General features: G+C 62.4%; 2 protein-coding genes across 3 annotated transcripts; one reads left to right on the forward strand and one right to left on the reverse strand.

The window, feature by feature from the left end:
- Nucleotides 1–1237: 1237 nt before the first annotated feature.
- On the forward strand, nucleotides 1238–6012 carry SRPK3 (SRSF protein kinase 3). 2 transcript variants are annotated; one of them, XM_045995309.1, is made up of 15 exons: nucleotides 1238–1398; nucleotides 1486–1616; nucleotides 1791–1899; nucleotides 2033–2120; nucleotides 2313–2400; nucleotides 2779–2885; nucleotides 2965–3130; nucleotides 3230–3255; nucleotides 3945–4074; nucleotides 4193–4441; nucleotides 4540–4640; nucleotides 5009–5116; nucleotides 5185–5254; nucleotides 5335–5427; nucleotides 5569–6012. In XM_045995309.1, exons 1-15 carry the CDS (start codon nucleotides 1262–1264, stop codon nucleotides 5751–5753), a joined length of 1788 nt encoding a protein of 595 aa, XP_045851265.1. In that variant the 5' UTR covers nucleotides 1238–1261; the 3' UTR covers nucleotides 5754–6012. The 2 variants fall into 2 exon arrangements, with proteins under 2 accessions (XP_045851265.1, XP_045851266.1); XM_045995310.1 differs by having other exon boundaries at nucleotides 1242–1398; nucleotides 4193–4432.
- Nucleotides 6013–6062: 50 nt separating this feature from the next.
- On the reverse strand, nucleotides 6063–15658 carry IDH3G (isocitrate dehydrogenase (NAD(+)) 3 non-catalytic subunit gamma). The gene is made up of 13 exons (XM_045995786.1): nucleotides 15505–15658; nucleotides 11269–11307; nucleotides 10931–10942; nucleotides 10609–10706; nucleotides 10127–10239; nucleotides 8823–8883; nucleotides 8594–8726; nucleotides 8322–8455; nucleotides 7919–8021; nucleotides 7684–7830; nucleotides 6692–6786; nucleotides 6549–6609; nucleotides 6063–6263 (listed from the first exon to the last, which is right to left on the reverse strand). Exons 1-13 carry the CDS (start codon nucleotides 15583–15585, stop codon nucleotides 6162–6164), a joined length of 1179 nt encoding a protein of 392 aa, XP_045851742.1. The 5' UTR covers nucleotides 15586–15658; the 3' UTR covers nucleotides 6063–6161.
- Between the last annotated feature and the right edge of the window lie 9 nt (nucleotides 15659–15667).

A 15667-nucleotide genomic window follows, 5' to 3' on the forward strand; every position in this document is an offset into this window, starting at 1 on the left:
CCCCCCCCCGGCCCACCCCCCTCCATGTATGCCCGCCCGACACTACCAACTCTCTCCTGGCCCAGGGCTGACAGAACCAAGCATCTCCTACGTTGGACTAACCACAGTCACTGCCGATCCCCCTCTGCCTCTGACTCCCTGACAGTCCCCAGCTGGCCTCCTGTCTCCACACTGTGCCCTCCGTTCCCTCCTGGTTGCAGCCAGAGTGCTCTTTCTGAAAAGTGCCCCTCAGCCTTCACGGGACTCTCACACCAGTGCCAATGGGCACGGGTTGGGACCCTCAGCTGCCCAAGGCCTCCCCACCTCTATGGCCCAAGAGGTCTCCGGTCCATCAGGCCCTGCGCCACCCCAGAAGTTCACCCACCCCTTTCTGGGGAGCCGAGTCTTCCTGGCCCCATGTTAGAGCTGTGGGTTCGTTGGGTCCCCAAGGACAGGGCCAGGGTGCATGGTTCCCTGAGCCTCCCACAAGGAGGTGGAAGGGAGGCCGCACGGTGTCAGCGCTGGGGTCCTGAGTGGGCAGGTCCCCAGGCTTTGACACTGCCCAGGCACCTCTGCTGGGACCGACCAGCTGCCTTCAGCTCCTGTCCATGACTCATCCGTCCAGAATCCCCAGTGACTGCATGCTCAAGGAGAAGACGGCTCTGGCCTGTCTAAGGGGTCGATGAGCCGTGGGCGAAGTGGGAACCCCACTGAGCGGGGGCAGGGAATGGGGTACCCATGGGAATGGGAAGAGTCGCCTCTGGAAAGGCTACCACAAGGGCCAAGCAAGAAGCCAGACACGGTTCCAAAAATGTCACTGGTGCTGTAGGGCATGTGCAGGGCGGGGTGGGGAGGGCTCCACCTGACCAGGCTTTCCACTGCCCCCCTCAGCCAACCGCAGCGCTGGAGTGTGGGGACTCGGCCTGGGAAGCATGTTGCTGACACGTCCCCACTCAGTGGGCCCCCTCTGCCACTCCTGGGCTACAGGGGCTTAGCCTAGGGACTGGGTGGCTACATCCTCGAGTGGGTGTCCCCCTAGGGACCGTAGAGGGTCCCCCTTGGTGCGGGGTCTGAGCGTGGAGGCTGGGTTGTACTCGTCCCCAGCATGGCCCCCTAGGCCAGCCCCAGGGCGGGGGCGGCTGGGGGGCAGCTGGTCCTGGGGGCCAGGTTCTCCCGGGCCACAGTGGCCGCACCGCCTCCTCCCCGCTGCATACCTTGCCCACAGCCGAGCAGCTGGGAGGCTATTTATAAAGGCGGGTGAGATCAGCGGCCGAGGCTATAAATGCGCGGGCCGCAGCCGGGCCCCACAGGAGCAGCCGCCTGGGGCGCGGGAGCTGCGGGCCGCGCAGCCGGGATGAGCGCCAGCGCGGGTGGCGGCGGCGGCGGCGGCGGCGGCGGGGACAGCGGCAGCAGCAGCAGGTAGGGCTCGGCCCGGGCGCCCTGTGCGGAGGGGGGTAGGAGGGCTCGGCGCCTTGGCGGCTCGCCGCCCGCTCACCCCACCCGCAGCTCACAGGCCTCCTGCGGGCCTGAGTCCTCGGGCTCCGAACTCGCGCCCCCCGCGCCGGCGCCGCGGATGTTGCAGGGGCTGCTGGGCTCCGATGACGAGGAGCAGGAGGACCCCAAGGACTACTGCAAGGGTGAGGCCTGGCCTCGGGCGGCACGCTGCCGGACACTGGGCAGCCCGGGAGGAGGAGGGTGCTAAGGCCGGCCCACGTGGGCCAGGGAGCCCGCGGGGCTGGGCTCTTCCAGGCCACCGCCCTCAACCAGGCAGGCGCCACCGCCCACCCTGCCCTCCGGACTCCCTTCCCCAGGCGGCTACTACCCTGTGAAGATCGGGGACCTGTTCAATGGGCGGTACCACGTGGTGCGCAAGCTGGGCTGGGGCCACTTCTCCACAGTCTGGCTCTGCTGGGACATCCAGTAAGTGGCCCCTCCACCCCCCCTCTCAGGGCCCGGGGCCCGCCGGGAGCCTGCCCCTGGGCTTGGTGGGGGCCACCACGATGCCCCACGGATCCCTCCGGGGCGGCAGCCGACACAGGGCTTGGTGTCGCAGGCGCAAGCGCTTCGTGGCCCTGAAAGTGGTGAAGAGCGCGGGGCACTACACGGAGACGGCCGTGGATGAGATCAAGCTCCTGAAATGTGTGAGGCGCCGCCCTCCGGCCCCGGCTCCCGGGCAGGGCGGAGCTCCCCCCGGGCGGGCTCCAGCTGGCGCTGCCCGGGAGGACCTGCAGCAGGCCAGGGAGGGGGAGAGGCGGGCGGGAGCGCCCCGGGGGTGCTGAAGGGAGCAGCCGCTGACGGGCAGCTTGGAGCCATTCAGGGACCCTTTGCTCCAGGTCCGAGACAGTGACCCCAGTGACCCCAAGAGAGAGACCATTGTCCAGCTCATCGATGACTTCCGGATCTCAGGGGTGAACGGAGTCCGTATCCTTCGTACGATGGACAGGTCGTGCGGCAGCAAGAGCGCCGGCTCCTGCTGTCCCTGCCGCTAGGGACTCCGTCCCCCGACCTGCACGAGGGGGGCTTGCGCCTCCCAGGGACACTAGTCTACAAAAGCCCACCACTTTGGGGGCCTGTGTTTCTGTGGCTGGGGGGGCGGGGGCTGGTTGGCCAGGCTGACCCTGGTTACCCGTGGGGCCGCCGCCGCGGTGGCGTCCTCTCTCAGAGACGAGCACAGGAGGCACCAGCCCAACGGGCACACCTGAGAGGGACAGGGACACTGTGCTCACACGGGAGCCCCGGGCGGGTGGGACCCACGCCACAGCTGTGCACCCCCCGGCCACCCTTCACTCCTGGCCCCAGATGTGTGCATGGTGCTGGAGGTCCTGGGCCACCAGCTCCTCAAGTGGATCATCAAGTCCAACTACCAGGGCCTGCCCGTGCCGTGCGTGAAGAGCATCGTGAGGCAGGTGAGCGCCGCGGGCTCCGCAGAGGCAGGGCGTGACGCCACCCGCCCAGCCGCTGAGGTGCAGGAGGGGTTCTCTCCAGGTGCTGCACGGCCTGGACTACCTGCACACCAAGTGCAAGATCATCCACACGGACATCAAGCCCGAGAACATCCTGCTGTGCGTGGGTGACGCCTACATCAGGCGCCTGGCCACGGAGGCCACAGAGTGGCAGCAGGCGGGGGCCCCGCCCCCATCCCGCTCCACAGGTAGCAGCAGCCCGCGTGGGTGAGGGAGGCGCTGTGGGCCTCCGCCCCTGCCTGAGTCTCCGTTCCTTTCTCTCCCCAACACCCCACCTGCCCTCCCAGTCAGCACTGCCCCCCAGGAGGTCTTGGTAAGTTGGGGTGCCCCTCCTTCCCTGGGCCTCATCTCCCCATCTCCTCAGAGCTCCCTCCTCGGCCTCTCTGGTCCTGCCAGAGGCCTGCCGCCTCCCTACCTCCCTGCCCCCTCGGGGATGCAGGTGATGCGCGGGGTGGGTCACAGGCCCTGAACTGCCGCTGGGGGCCGCTGGGCTTGTCACTGCCTCGGTACAAAGACACGGTGTCTCAGCCAGGAAGGGCCCAGGCTGCCCCCAGGAGAGGCCAGAGCCCAGCCAGAGGGAGGTCCCTCAGCTCCTCCCCAAACTTGAGCTCTGGGGAGCAGAGCGGGGGCAGGGAGACAGGAGGCAGACGAAGGGCTAGTGCCAAGGGGTGGGCTGGAGTTGGGTGGCACCACGTGTGGTCTGGGGGGGGAGTAGTCCTGGGGGGGAGACCTGGGGGGCTACGTCGTTGGGCGTCCGGGTCCTGGGATGGAGCCCCACATCGGGCTGCCTGCTCGACGGGAAGCGTGCTTCTCCCTCTCCCCCTGCCTGCTTGTGCTCCTGCTCTGTCTCTGTCCAATAACGAAATAAACCGAATCTTTAAAAACAAAGTAGCTCTGGGGCCCAGAAGCCTGGGCCCCCGTGAGGCAGGCAGGCCACAGGCGGAGGCTTGGGCTGCTCAGGGGACCCGCGGGGGGCCGGGGTGACCCTGGCTCTGCCGGCAGACGGGTAAGCTGTCGAAAAACAAGAGGAAGAAGATGCGGCGCAAACGGAGGCAGCAGAAGCGGTTGCTGGAGGAGCGGCTGCGGGACCTGCAGAGGCTGGAGGCCCTGGAAGCCGCAGCCCAGTCCGAGGGTGAGCCGGCGGGGTGGGGGGAAGCGGGAATCGCGCATCGGGCCAACGCAGTCCTCCTGCCCGGGGCAGGCAGGCCACAGCCCGGCAGCTCACACGGTGTCTCTGGCCCTCTCTGCAGATGCAGGCTCGAGGCTAGAGGGGGGCAGCGGCTCCACCTCCTCTTCTGGCTGCCACCCAGGAGGGGCCAGGGCCAGCCTGTCCCCTGCCTCTTCCTCCCCTACCGTGGGCGGAGAGCGCAGCCTCAGCCCAGGCTCCCAGACCTCAGGCTTCTCGGGCTCGCTCTTCTCGCCTGCCTCATGCTCCATCCTCTCAGGCTCCTCCAACCAGCGGGAGACCGGGGGCCTCCTGTCCCCCAGCAGTAAGTTGGGTAGGGCCTGCGGCCGGCTGGGGGGGGGCAGGCAGCTGGCAGGCAGGGTGGTGGTGCCCGGCCAGCTCAGTCTCTCCCCACTTCTCTTCCTTCTTCAGCACCGTTTGGTGCCTCGAGCCTCCTGGTGAACCCCCTAGAGCCCCAAAATGCAGACAAGATCAAGATCAAGATCGCAGACCTGGGCAACGCCTGCTGGGTGGTATGAGCTGGCCTGGAGAGCAGAGCTAGGCACCCTGCTGTGAGGGCAGGGGCGCACGCCAGTTCCCCAGGAGCCCGCTGTGGCCTGCAGCGCCACTCGACCAACCCCGGGGTTTGCCTTGTGACGCAGACCGAGGACTGAGCCCAGACCGGCATCGGTCCCATCCAGTCGGCAGAACTGGACCCGTGGCAAGGGGCGGGACCACTGGGAAGAGGCCGGTCCCTCTCGGGACCTCTGGGGACCCTGAGGCTCAGAGCGAACCTCACTGAGCTCCCTGGGCACACGGCCCAGAGGCAGTGGGAGACGGTGGGGGCCGGCGGGGGCCAGCCGTGGCCCCAGCTCCTCCCCAGGGCTGCGCTTGCCTCCAGCACAAGCACTTCACCGAGGACATCCAGACTCGCCAGTACCGGGCGCTGGAGGTGCTGATCGGAGCGGAGTACGGGCCCCCGGCCGACATCTGGAGCACCGCGTGCATGGTACGCCCCAGCCGCTCCAGCCTCGGGCCGGCCCGCCGGCTGGCAGCCTCACCTTCTCCCCTTTCCAGGCCTTCGAGCTTGCCACCGGCGACTACCTATTCGAGCCTCACTCTGGAGAGGACTACAGTCGTGACGAGGGTAGGCGGAGGCCAGCCCTGGGCTAATCCTCGGGGCCTCCCGGCTGCCCGGCCGCCTCCCAGCCGCCTCTCTGTCCACAGACCACATCGCCCACATCGTGGAGCTTCTGGGAGACATCCCCCCGGCCTTCGCCCTCTCAGGCCGCTACTCCCGGGAGTTCTTCAACCGGAGAGGTAGGGCCGAGCAGGCTCAGTCCACCTGGATATAGGGGACAGGTCAGGGAACACAGGCCCCCAAGTGGAGGGAGGACTGCATCTCAGGGCCGGAGGCCTTCCTGGCATTGCCTGACCTGTGGCCCGTGGACCTGCCCCCAGGACAGCTGCGGCACATCCACAACCTCAAGCACTGGGGCCTATACGAGGTGCTCATGGAGAAGTACGAGTGGCCCCTGGAGCAGGCCACGCAGTTCAGCGCCTTCCTGCTGCCCATGATGGAGTACATCCCCGAGAAGCGGGCCAGCGCCGCCGACTGCCTCCAGCACCCTTGGCTCAACCCCTAGGCCCCACGGGCACCATGTGCGGCTTGAGGCAGGCCGGGCTCACCCTCAAGCCCCTCCCAGTGCCTTCAGGGAAAGTGGGACACCTCCTGCACCCCCCAGCTGCCCCCCCCCCCCACTGGGCATCAGCTTCCTCCAGCCCTACGGCAGGGCAGAGAGATGCTGGAGCCAGGCCCATGGTTCAGAACTCGTTCTGCCCCTAACCCTCGCCAAGGGCCCCCAGTGGGAAGCATGCGCATTTCTTTTCTTAATAAAGTGTGAACAGAAACGTTGGCATCCCGGAGTGACAGGAGCACACCAGCCAAGGCCGAGAACGGGGACGAAGCGGATTTATTCCGGGGCTGCCCACCAAACCCCAGAAAGGGCTGGGAGCGGGAAGGGGGATGTGCGGAGGCGGTCCCGCAGGACGGCCTAGGCGTCCACGGCGCGGCCATTGATGATGCGGATGTGGCGGATGATGTCCTGGATGGCCTCCGATGTGGTGCCCTGCCCCCCGATGTCTGGGGTGTGCATCTGCGGGGCATACGCAAACTGGCACACATGCCAGGGGCCGGCCGACACCTGAGCCCTACTCTGCAGGCGGCCCGCGGCCGCCCATGGTCTCCCATGGCAGCGGGAGGGCGGCAGCGGTACCAGCTCCGGACCAGAAAGCCCGACCCACCCTGGTCCCATCCTCCTCTTGGGGGCAGCGGGAAGCACCAGCCCCCGCCTCCAGCCCTTCTGGGGGCCCAGCGGCCCAACCCCCACCCAGGCCAGGGCTCCGAGGGAAGGCAGGGGAGGGGAGAAGAGGAGCCTCACATTTTCGTTGTCCATGGACGCCAACACGGCCTTCCGGATGGACGCGGCATAGGAGTGGAGCCTAGAGAGGGAGAGCAGCTCTCAGGCCCTGCTTTCGAGGGCCTGGCCCCGCACCGGCAGCCGGGCGTCCAGAAGCTGCTTACTTGAGGTGGTCGAGCATCATGCAACTCGCCAGCAGCGTGGCTGTGGGGTTGGCGATGTTCTTGTTGGCGATGCTCTTGCCCGTGTTCCTCGTGGCCTAGAAGGGGCAAGACAAAGGCGGGGGGGAGGTACGAATGGAGGGTATGTGAGGCCATTGGTATAACCCAGAGAGACAGACAGCAGAGCAGTGGGGGCCAGCAGCTGGGGCTTGCTGATGTGGCCGGGGTCCCCTCTCGGGGTGCCAGAAATGCTCTGGAACTAGACAGAAGGATGGCTCCACAGGTCGTTTTAAGTGGTCTCATTGTTGTGTAAATTTTGCCTCACTTTTTAAACAAAAGACCTAAAAACAGAAACTAACCGATAGGTAACAAAATGTGGTCTCTCCATACAACGAAATACTATTCAGACATAAAAAGAACGACGCTCTGAGCTGTGCTACAGTGTGGGTGAGCTGGGGTGAAAAAACAAAGGAAGAAGAAACAGAGACAAAAACAAAACCCAACTCCGCCAAGCTAAAGCAGCTCATCATAAAAGTCCACATGGGGAGGGGTGCCTGGGGGGCTCCGTCGATGAAGCCTCCCCCTCCAGCTCCACTCACGATCTCAGGGTCCTGGGATGGAGCTCCCCATCATGCTAAGTGGGGGACAGGAGGGGGAAGCAGAGTCCGTGCTGAGCGTGGAGCACTCGCTGGCTAAAATCAATCAGTCTATAAGATCTATCCAAAACACCCAACAACCTCCATTTATAAAAGATGGCCATAAGACGCCAGTCCACAGCGACAGAAAGCAGGTGAGTGGTGGCCAGGGAGGGACAACGAACAAGTGTAGGGTTTTCTTCCTGGGGGGGCGACAACACTCGGGAGTGAGAGAGCCGTGGCGTCTGCACACCTCCGGATGACCTAACCCACGGAACTCTGCCACCTTCGGGGACCGCGATGACGCGCGCGCTCCGCAGCACGGAGGGGCAGGAGCCCTGGCCCACCGGAGCCACTCACCGTCTCAAACACAGCATACACGTGGCCATAGTTGGCCCCGGCCACAAGGCCAGGGCCCCCAACCAGTCCCGCGCAGACATTGTTGACAATGTTCCCATAGAGATTGGGCATCACCATGACGTCAAACTGCTGGGGTCGGGACACCAGCTGCGGGACAAGGACACAGGTGGGAGCCTGAGCACCGGCAGCGCACGGTGCCCGAGGCAGGCGGCCGTGGAGGTCAGCAGGACGCTACCTGCATGGTGGTGTTGTCCACGATCATGCTTTCGAAGGTGATCTGCGGGTAGCGGCCTGCCACCTCCTTGCAGCATTGGAGGAAGAGCCCGTCGCCCAGTTTCCTGGGGGGGGGGGACACCGGTCATGTTCACAGTCAGCTGGAGGAACGGGACATGCAGACGGCCACGGGAGCCGGGCCGTAGCCTCTAACTGGCCCCCCGCCATAAGACAGGCACAATCCCCCTCCCCTGGCCCCGAAGTGTGCACTGGGATAAACCCGCATCTGGGAACAGGCAAGGGGGCACAGCCCTGAGCATGGCCCCTCGGTGGGCGGCCGGGGCTGTGGCCCCCAAGTCCCTGAGAGCAGGCCCAAGGAGGGTGTTCGGTTCGGCTGTGTCACGACTGCTTGCAGCACGGCATACATGATGTTGGCCTTGTGCACGGCCGTCACTTTCCTGCGCCCGCTTTCCTGGGCCAGTTTGAAGGCGTATTCAGCGATGCGCAGGGACTTAGCCTTGGTGATGATCTTCAGGCTCTCCACCACTCCAGCCACACTCTGGGAGAGGGACAGGGAGAAGAGACCCTCGGGCACAGGTTTTTCTTTGGGTCTGGCCTTCTTCACTGCAGACCCTGGCCAGGCTCGTCATGGCCCCATGACCCAAGGGGAGAAGGGGACAGTCTGGATCTCACCCACCTCATGCTCGAGGCTGCTGTACTCGCCCTCTGTGTTTTCCCGGACAATGAGGATATCTATGTCCCTGTGACGGGTCACCACTCCTGGCAGGCTCTTACAGTGGATGACATTGGCATAGAGGTCCAGGCTGGTGCTGGGGACACAGAGAGAAGAGGAGACGGCCAATGCCGCCACCGCTGCCGGCGCGCCCCACCTGCACGGAGCCCCAGCGCCGTGCCTGGCTGCTCACCGAAGGATGTTGTTTCGGGATTTGTGAGATGGAGGCAGGTTGTGATTGGTTTCGATGTTGCCTGCAAGACAGAAAGAAGACAGACTGGAGGGGGGACCCCAGGCTCAGCCGTGCTACCATGTTCCCCTTCTTGAGCAAGAAAACGCGTGCCGAAGGCGGCTCCGACCCGGGGAGAAGACGGCTTCCGGCAGCAGAAAGGCCTCACAGAGTGGCTGAGCGTAGCTTCCACTGTAAGCCCCATAAGGTTGGCGGGGGGGGGGGGGGGGGGGGGGGCAGGGGGTGTGCACGTGCGTTTGGTTCCCTGATGGCTTCCGAGGACCTGGAACAGCACCTGGCACGTAGCGGGCACTGGACAGATACTGACCGATGGACTGACTGAATGAACGAACAAATGAATGAACAAGGGCTGGCAGCTGGCCAGGAGAGCTTGCCAGCCCCTGGGCAGGAAATGGCAAGATCAGGGTCTGGCTGGATAGAAAGTGACGACTCCTGCTTGCTAACGGGCAGGCCAGCCAGGCTGGCGCCAGCAATGTGACCTTGGCCAGCGTCACTGTTAGGCCTCGCGTCGAGGTGCCACATGAGGCCTGGCTCAGGGGCAGCCGTGGGCCGCCTGGAAAAGACTATAGCTTGGCCTGGGCTGGACCCAGGCCAAAAAGAAGAGAACAGCAGGGGCCAGCAGTCACCAGGAAAAGGCGGTCCGTCCAAGGGTGCCAAGCAGAGCAGGCCTATCTCCGGGCCCACCGGGGCCATCGCCCCTCCGAGGCACACCCTGCCCACACCGCTTTCGCCCAGTGCTTCGGGCACCTTGCAGCTGCCACGTCTGCTCCTCCTCTTGCCTGCCAGGGCCTGGGGCTCTAGCCGGGGTCAGCGCTGCTCACAGAGAGTGGGTAAAACGAAGAGTTTAAGAACATGTACAAAACCAAGGCCAACTCGTGACACCCACAGCTGTGCTGGCTGGAGCCAAGGCGGCAGGCAGAGGACTGGACTGCGACATCTCTGTGACGTCTGGTTCGTGAAAAGGGTTCTAAGGGTCAAAGCTGACCCCAGCAGAGAGGGCTGCCCCAGGAGAGAAGGGGGTGGGAGGAAGCCCTTTACTGAACAGGCTCCCACACAGCCTACTGCCACCAAGATCTCAGAATCGCAGCACACACAGGACCCCAGCAGCTTCTGTTCACTCTCTAAGCACAAGGGTCCTCCCTACCCAGAAAAGGCCTGAAGTCAGAGTTAGGCGGCCTCAGGGACAAGTGCTGGATGGAAGGAAAAGGAGTCGTGTACGGTATCCCATTCTGGGCCCCCGAACGTACCCTTCAGGGCCACACGGTTCCGCCGGATGGCCATGATGGCGTTGCGGACGTCCTCCTCATCAGCATTGGAGCTCACGTGCACCTCTTCAAAGTCCACGGGCACACACGCATGCCTGCAGCAGAACTGGGTCAAGGTGGCTGGCTCCAGGCATCCCCCATGCCTCCTCTAGGAAGCCCGCCTGGACCACTGGGTGCAGAGGCCCCCCCCACTGCTGCTGCCCACCCTGACTTGGGTCTGGCTGACAGGAGACTGGGACCACCTGAGCCACCTAACGGGGCGGTACTTGAATCCTACGACAGTTAGCAGGACTGGCGGCACCTTCCCCACGCCCAGGTCAGTCTGGCAGGATCCCAGGCACCCGGATGCAAAGCCTGGGCTTACAACCCTCCTGCCGCTGGCTATCCTCTTGGCACAGTTCTCAAGCCGCACCCCCCCCAGGGTGGGCCTCAGGGTACAGGAGGTGGGCCGAGGGGCTGTGTACCTGAACACAGACTTGACATGCAACATGAGCTCGGGCCCGATGCCATCCCCTGGGATCATGGTGACTGTGTGCCGCCCACCATACTTAGCCGACGGAGGCTAGAAGGAGGGGAGAGTGCAAGTGGGCTCGGTAGGCCGGCCAATCGTGGCGGGCCAGCGTGGGGTGTCTTACCGCATCGCCCCGCCCCACCCCAGACACGGATGCTCCTGGGGGCTCCTGCTTCAGGAGCACAGCAGCCGTCCCCACCCCTGCCTGGACTTGGATCAATCCCAAAGCAACTAAAAGCCCCAAAACCCAATAGGCAGATGAGAAGAATACTCACAATTGTTTGTTGCTAGAGGGGGAACAGGAAGGAAGAAGACACCCATCAGCCAAGGTTGGAGGAACAAGGTTGTGCCCAGGGAATGGGGCCTTGTCCCTGGGGATAGCGTGCGGCACAGCTCGGGTAAGGAGCAGGGGAGGGCCGTCCCGGAGACCATGCCTCAGAGGGCAGGACTCGGGGGGCCAGGGAGCAGAGGCACAGCACACACGCATCCAGTCCACATCCACATACACACAGACCCACGCGCCTACAGGCTACACGTGCAGACGGGCACACACACGCCGACAGAGCTGACACACCCGCAGACACGCGCACACGACGCTCGGGCAGGTACGTACTGAGATGCTCCTCCGGGGGGCCTCATGGGCACCGAGAACCTGGCAAAGAGAACCCAGATGCCAACGGTTGCTGTCCAGCCAATCCGGCAAAGGCCAGCTGAAGTCCTGGCAGGGGAGAGGGACTATCCCCACCATACTCAGACGGGTCCCATGTGTCATCCCCTCACGGTCACCGTACGCCACCACGTGGGGAGGAACACACAGTGCCAGTCCGAGCATCATGCAGGGCGGCCGCAAGCGCCACAGTCCACAGCTCAAGAAACGTTCATCTCCCTCCCCCTTCTTTGTTGTTTGATTCTTTCTTTTTTTTAAAGATTTTATTTATTTATTTGATAGACAGAAATCACAAGTAGGCAGAGAGGCAGGCGGGGAAGCAGGCTCCCCACTGAGCAGAGAGCCTGATGCGGGGCTCGATCCCAGGACCCCAAGATCGTGACCTGAGCCGAAGGCAGGGGCTTAACCCACTGAGCCCCCCAGGTGCCCCTGTTGTCTGATTCTTTTTCAGCCAATTATTCCTGCTCTAAGGTGTAACTTTTATAACTGACTTGCAATTATGTAAAAGTTTTTAACACAGTGAACGTGGCACAACAGAGAAGTCATCATAACAAACCACAGGGCCATCACAACAATCATTTTATCGTTTTTTAAATCTTTTTTCCTTATTGCAAAAGCAGCATACAGTCTTAACACGGAGATCAGAAGAAAACGATAGCCCCCGGGTCCCTGCCCACACAGTCACTGCTGGCATGGCGGGGAACAGCCCTCTGGAAGCACAAGCCCGAAGCAAACGGGCATGGAAAACCCAACCATTTTAAAAAGAGTAACGGGCACCAATCCCTCGGAAGGCTTTCACGAGGTACTGCCAAAGTGCCTTGTGGCCTGCATGGGAGATGAGTGTCCCCAACCCCGACTCAGAAACAGCCACATTTGGCCACACCAAAGCCACATCTGACAGCTTCAGAGTAAAAGCTGTTCGAGCCAAAGGGGAGCGGCGTTGAGAAGTGAGCCATCCAGAGCCCCCGCACTACCCCGGAGGTAGAAGCCCGTGTCTGAGGCGCCACTGCAGTGGGGCTGCAGGTCCCCACGCTTTCCTCCCTGCTACGTCCCACCTGGGAACACACCCAGTGTCCCTCAACCCAAAGAGGAAGGGACAGAGCCAAGGTCCTTTTTGTCCCTTGGAGATGCCCTGCCACTTGCCTACCGGGATGGTAGCAGAGTGCTCCGGCCAAGAGCACCGTCCCCACGGCTGTTTTGCGAAGAGCCACACCTTCCTGCTAGAAGGCTAGACAGAGACTGACCACCCCTCGGGGGCCTCCGTGGCTGGTACTCACAAGCTCAGGCAGCACTGGTGTGCCAGTCACCTGCCCAAGCCAGGGGGCGGGGGGTGCGGAGGGGTGACCACTAGGACAAAAGGCTCCAGGTTTCAGCTCCTCCATGTGGCCCCTGGATCCACGGCGGCAGGCCCACCCACTTGTGGCTTTCCTATTTTTCTTTCCAGCAGTTGTCGGTATCTGGATTCATCTTATTTGTAGGTTCTTGGTACAACTTGCGGAAGGAGGCTTCCACTGGCCTTCTTTCAGGAAGCCCTCTGTGATGCCTTAAAGGCTGAACTGTGGGTCCCCCTGGGCTCCCAAAGCCCTACCTACTCCCTCCCCCACCAAGCACCAGCTCCTTAGGCTGTCGCTAGCAACTGTCTCGCTTCCTCTCCCTCCCCAGACTCCTGAGAGGGGAAGCCTTGTCTGTCCAGCTCCTTACTGTCATCCCGAGACCCAGCAGGACCTCTGGTCCAGAGCTTGGACATAAGAAACCTTTCCCGCTGGGGCGCCTGGGTGGCTCAGTGGGTTAAAGCCTCTGCCTTTGGCTCAGGTCATGATCCCAGGGTCCTGGGATCGAGCCCCACATCAGGCTCTCTGCTCAGCGGGGAGTCTGCGTCCCCTCTCTCTCTGCCTGCCTCTCTGCCTACTTGTGATCTCTCTCTCTGTCAAATAAATAAATAATAATAAAATCTTTAAAAAATATATAGAGGGGTGCCTGGGTGGCTCAGTGGGCTGAAGACTCTGCCTTCGGCTCAGGTCATGATCCCAGGGTCCTGGGATCAAGTCCTGCATCGGGCTCTCTGCTCCGTGAGGAGCCTGCTTCCTCCTCTCTCGTCTCTCTCTGCCTGCCTCTCTGCCTACTTGTGATCTGTCTGTCAAATGAATAAATAAAATCTTTAAAAAAAAAAAAAAGAAACCTTTCCCGCGTTAGTGAGCACATCAGAAAATGGAGGAAGGGATGGTGGGTTTGGGGGCCAGGGAGGCCTCGGTCCAAATCCACCATCCACTATTTTTGGTAGCAAACAGCTTAAGCTTCCTAAATTTCTTGTCCTCACGTAAAAAACCCACGGAATCTAGATACGCACTTTCTGTGGCTGCTGGGAGGAGGAAGCAAACCATTTGGTCCCCAGCAAGGCACACCCACCCACACACCTCCCCTGGTCCCATCAGTTCCTTACGCCAGTCTTTGATATTGGGTGGACCCCTGCAGCTCCGAGGGGTCATTCCTCTGGCCCTAGGCAAGCACCTCGGCCATGGTGGTGAGCCACCGCCTGCACAAGGTCTGAGTCTGGGCGCCACCCCGAACCCCTCCCTTGAACCACATCATCACCTGAGCTAAACCTCTCCACCACCGGGTCCCTGTGCTAGAGCTTTCTTCAGGCTTTAGTCAAAGACCCAGAGAGCTCTCCAGATAGACTTACTTCCCTACCTTGCTCAGGACAGACACAGGCACGTTCTTCCTTCAGGGGGTTACAAGGGTTCTGCCTCACACCTAGGCTGCCCTGTGAAGCCACCCATGAAAGCCCCGTTTAAAGCAGGGTGGGATACACACACAGGCCTACTGCTCATTCCTCAAGCAGGAGGGCAGACTGTCAGTCATCCTTTAATAGTACCACTGAAAGAAAGGAGTCCACAGTGGTACGTGTTCCTACCAAAGGATCCCCACGATCCAAACCGTAGTGACGCTTCTTTTGTCCGCGCGCTCTGTTAGGTCAAGCGCCAGTGGTGGCCGCACGCTCTCCCACGGGGACCAAAGATCTGGGGTTCATCTCTAAAGCTTCCCATACCCAGGACAACCAGTCTCAGGGCAAAGCACTGCCCAACTACCAAATGTCCCCTGCGCCCATCCCCACCCAGACACGGACACAAGCACACATGGAAGAGGTTAGGGAGGAGACAAATGTCTTCACCAACACCCCACGGGAGCCTAGCTGCCAGAGCCGCCGGGCCTCTGGAAAGCCCCTCATCAGCAAGCTCGGAGAAATGAGAATTTCATAAAGCGTAAGCTGTCACAGGGTAGACTTCCTGAGGAGTCAAGAGGGCCGAAGCATATCAGATGTGTCTACAAGTAGTGTCAGCAAAGTCACAGGTTTCTGGAAGGTCAGGGTTGGCTAGATCCTTTGAGACAGAGTGGAAACTGGAGCCCAGAACAGGAGGGTGGCCATACTGTGGGTCAGTGGGGGAAGCCAGGCCTGGAGGTCATACGTCTTGACTCCTAGAGCAAGTCCCGGCTCTCTAATGCTTCGGATGGCTTCCCATCCCCCCAGGGACTAAATTATCCTCGCTTAAGTGTGTAAAGAAAGAGGAATGAGACCTGAATAACCAAGATCCTGAACGGATAACTGAGGAAGCAAGGCCCCCACGGCCTCCCACCTCACCAGTCTCAGGAAATCAAGCACTGTCCCATTCCAGAAGGCTGCAAGGAAAAGGCATCTGGAGCTATAAAAACCTTTGGGGCTGGGGTGTGGTATCGGGGGGTACAGGCGAACTGGTTCTCCAACTCCACTGGGATAAGTGACAAAGCGGTCCGCCATAGAAAAACCGGAGGACGAATGGGGGCTGGGAACCAGCGTCCTAAGGCTGCAAGAACGAGGAGGGCCGGGACACGTGACCGCCTCAGGAGGGCTCCCACAATGACACCAGGGAGGTGACACTCGGCCCGCTGCCCACTCACCCCGCCTGTCCGGAGCTCCCCCCGCCCGCCCAAGATGCAGACCCCTAGGGAAGTCGGACGAGGGTCAACTTTAGCCAAGCCCTTCATTGACAGCGGAGGGAGCCAATCAACTCCGGCGCGTAGCCCACTTCCCGCCCCTCGCGGGGCCCACAGCCAATCGGGCTCCAAGACGCTCGGCAAGCCCCCTGTCTCCGGACCGGCCCGGAGAGCGCTGCGGCTGTCCCGCTGCCCACTGCCCCTTCTCACCTCCCAAGGACGGCAGAGGAGGGCCGGTCTGAACACCGCCTTTGCAGTGCCACCGACGACCGCTGCCACCTTCAGCGCCATGACGGAATGTGAGAGCAGCCGCACGTCCAGAAACGCAGACACCGCTCTCGCGAGATTTAGGCAGGGTGCGAAGTGCCGGAAG

The sequence above is a fragment of the Meles meles genome, chromosome X, assembly GCF_922984935.1.
Source record: "Meles meles chromosome X, mMelMel3.1 paternal haplotype, whole genome shotgun sequence".
Taxonomy (NCBI): Eukaryota; Metazoa; Chordata; class Mammalia; order Carnivora; family Mustelidae; genus Meles; species Meles meles.

Bases quoted from the DNA above. Each gene is read 5' to 3' on its own strand.
- SRPK3 (XM_045995309.1), top strand. From the start codon at position 1,262: ATGCGCGGGCCGCAGCCGGGCCCCACAGGAGCAGCCGCCTGGGGCGCG. The intron at 3,131-3,229 runs GTAGCAGCAGCC...CTGCCCTCCCAG, and splicing joins GCCCCCATCCCGCTCCACAG to TCAGCACTGCCCCCCAGGAG. The intron at 4,641-5,008 runs GTATGAGCTGGC...GCTTGCCTCCAG, and splicing joins TGGGCAACGCCTGCTGGGTG to CACAAGCACTTCACCGAGGA.
- IDH3G (XM_045995786.1), bottom strand. From the start codon at position 15,585: ATGGCGCTGAAGGTGGCAGCGGTCGTCGGTGGCACTGCAAAGGCGGTG. The intron at 10,240-10,608 runs GTACACAGCCCC...GTTCTGCTGCAG, and splicing joins CATGTCAAGTCTGTGTTCAG to GCATGCGTGTGTGCCCGTGG. The intron at 8,884-10,126 runs GTACGTTCGGGG...TCTGTCTTGCAG, and splicing joins GAACCGTGTGGCCCTGAAGG to GCAACATCGAAACCAATCAC.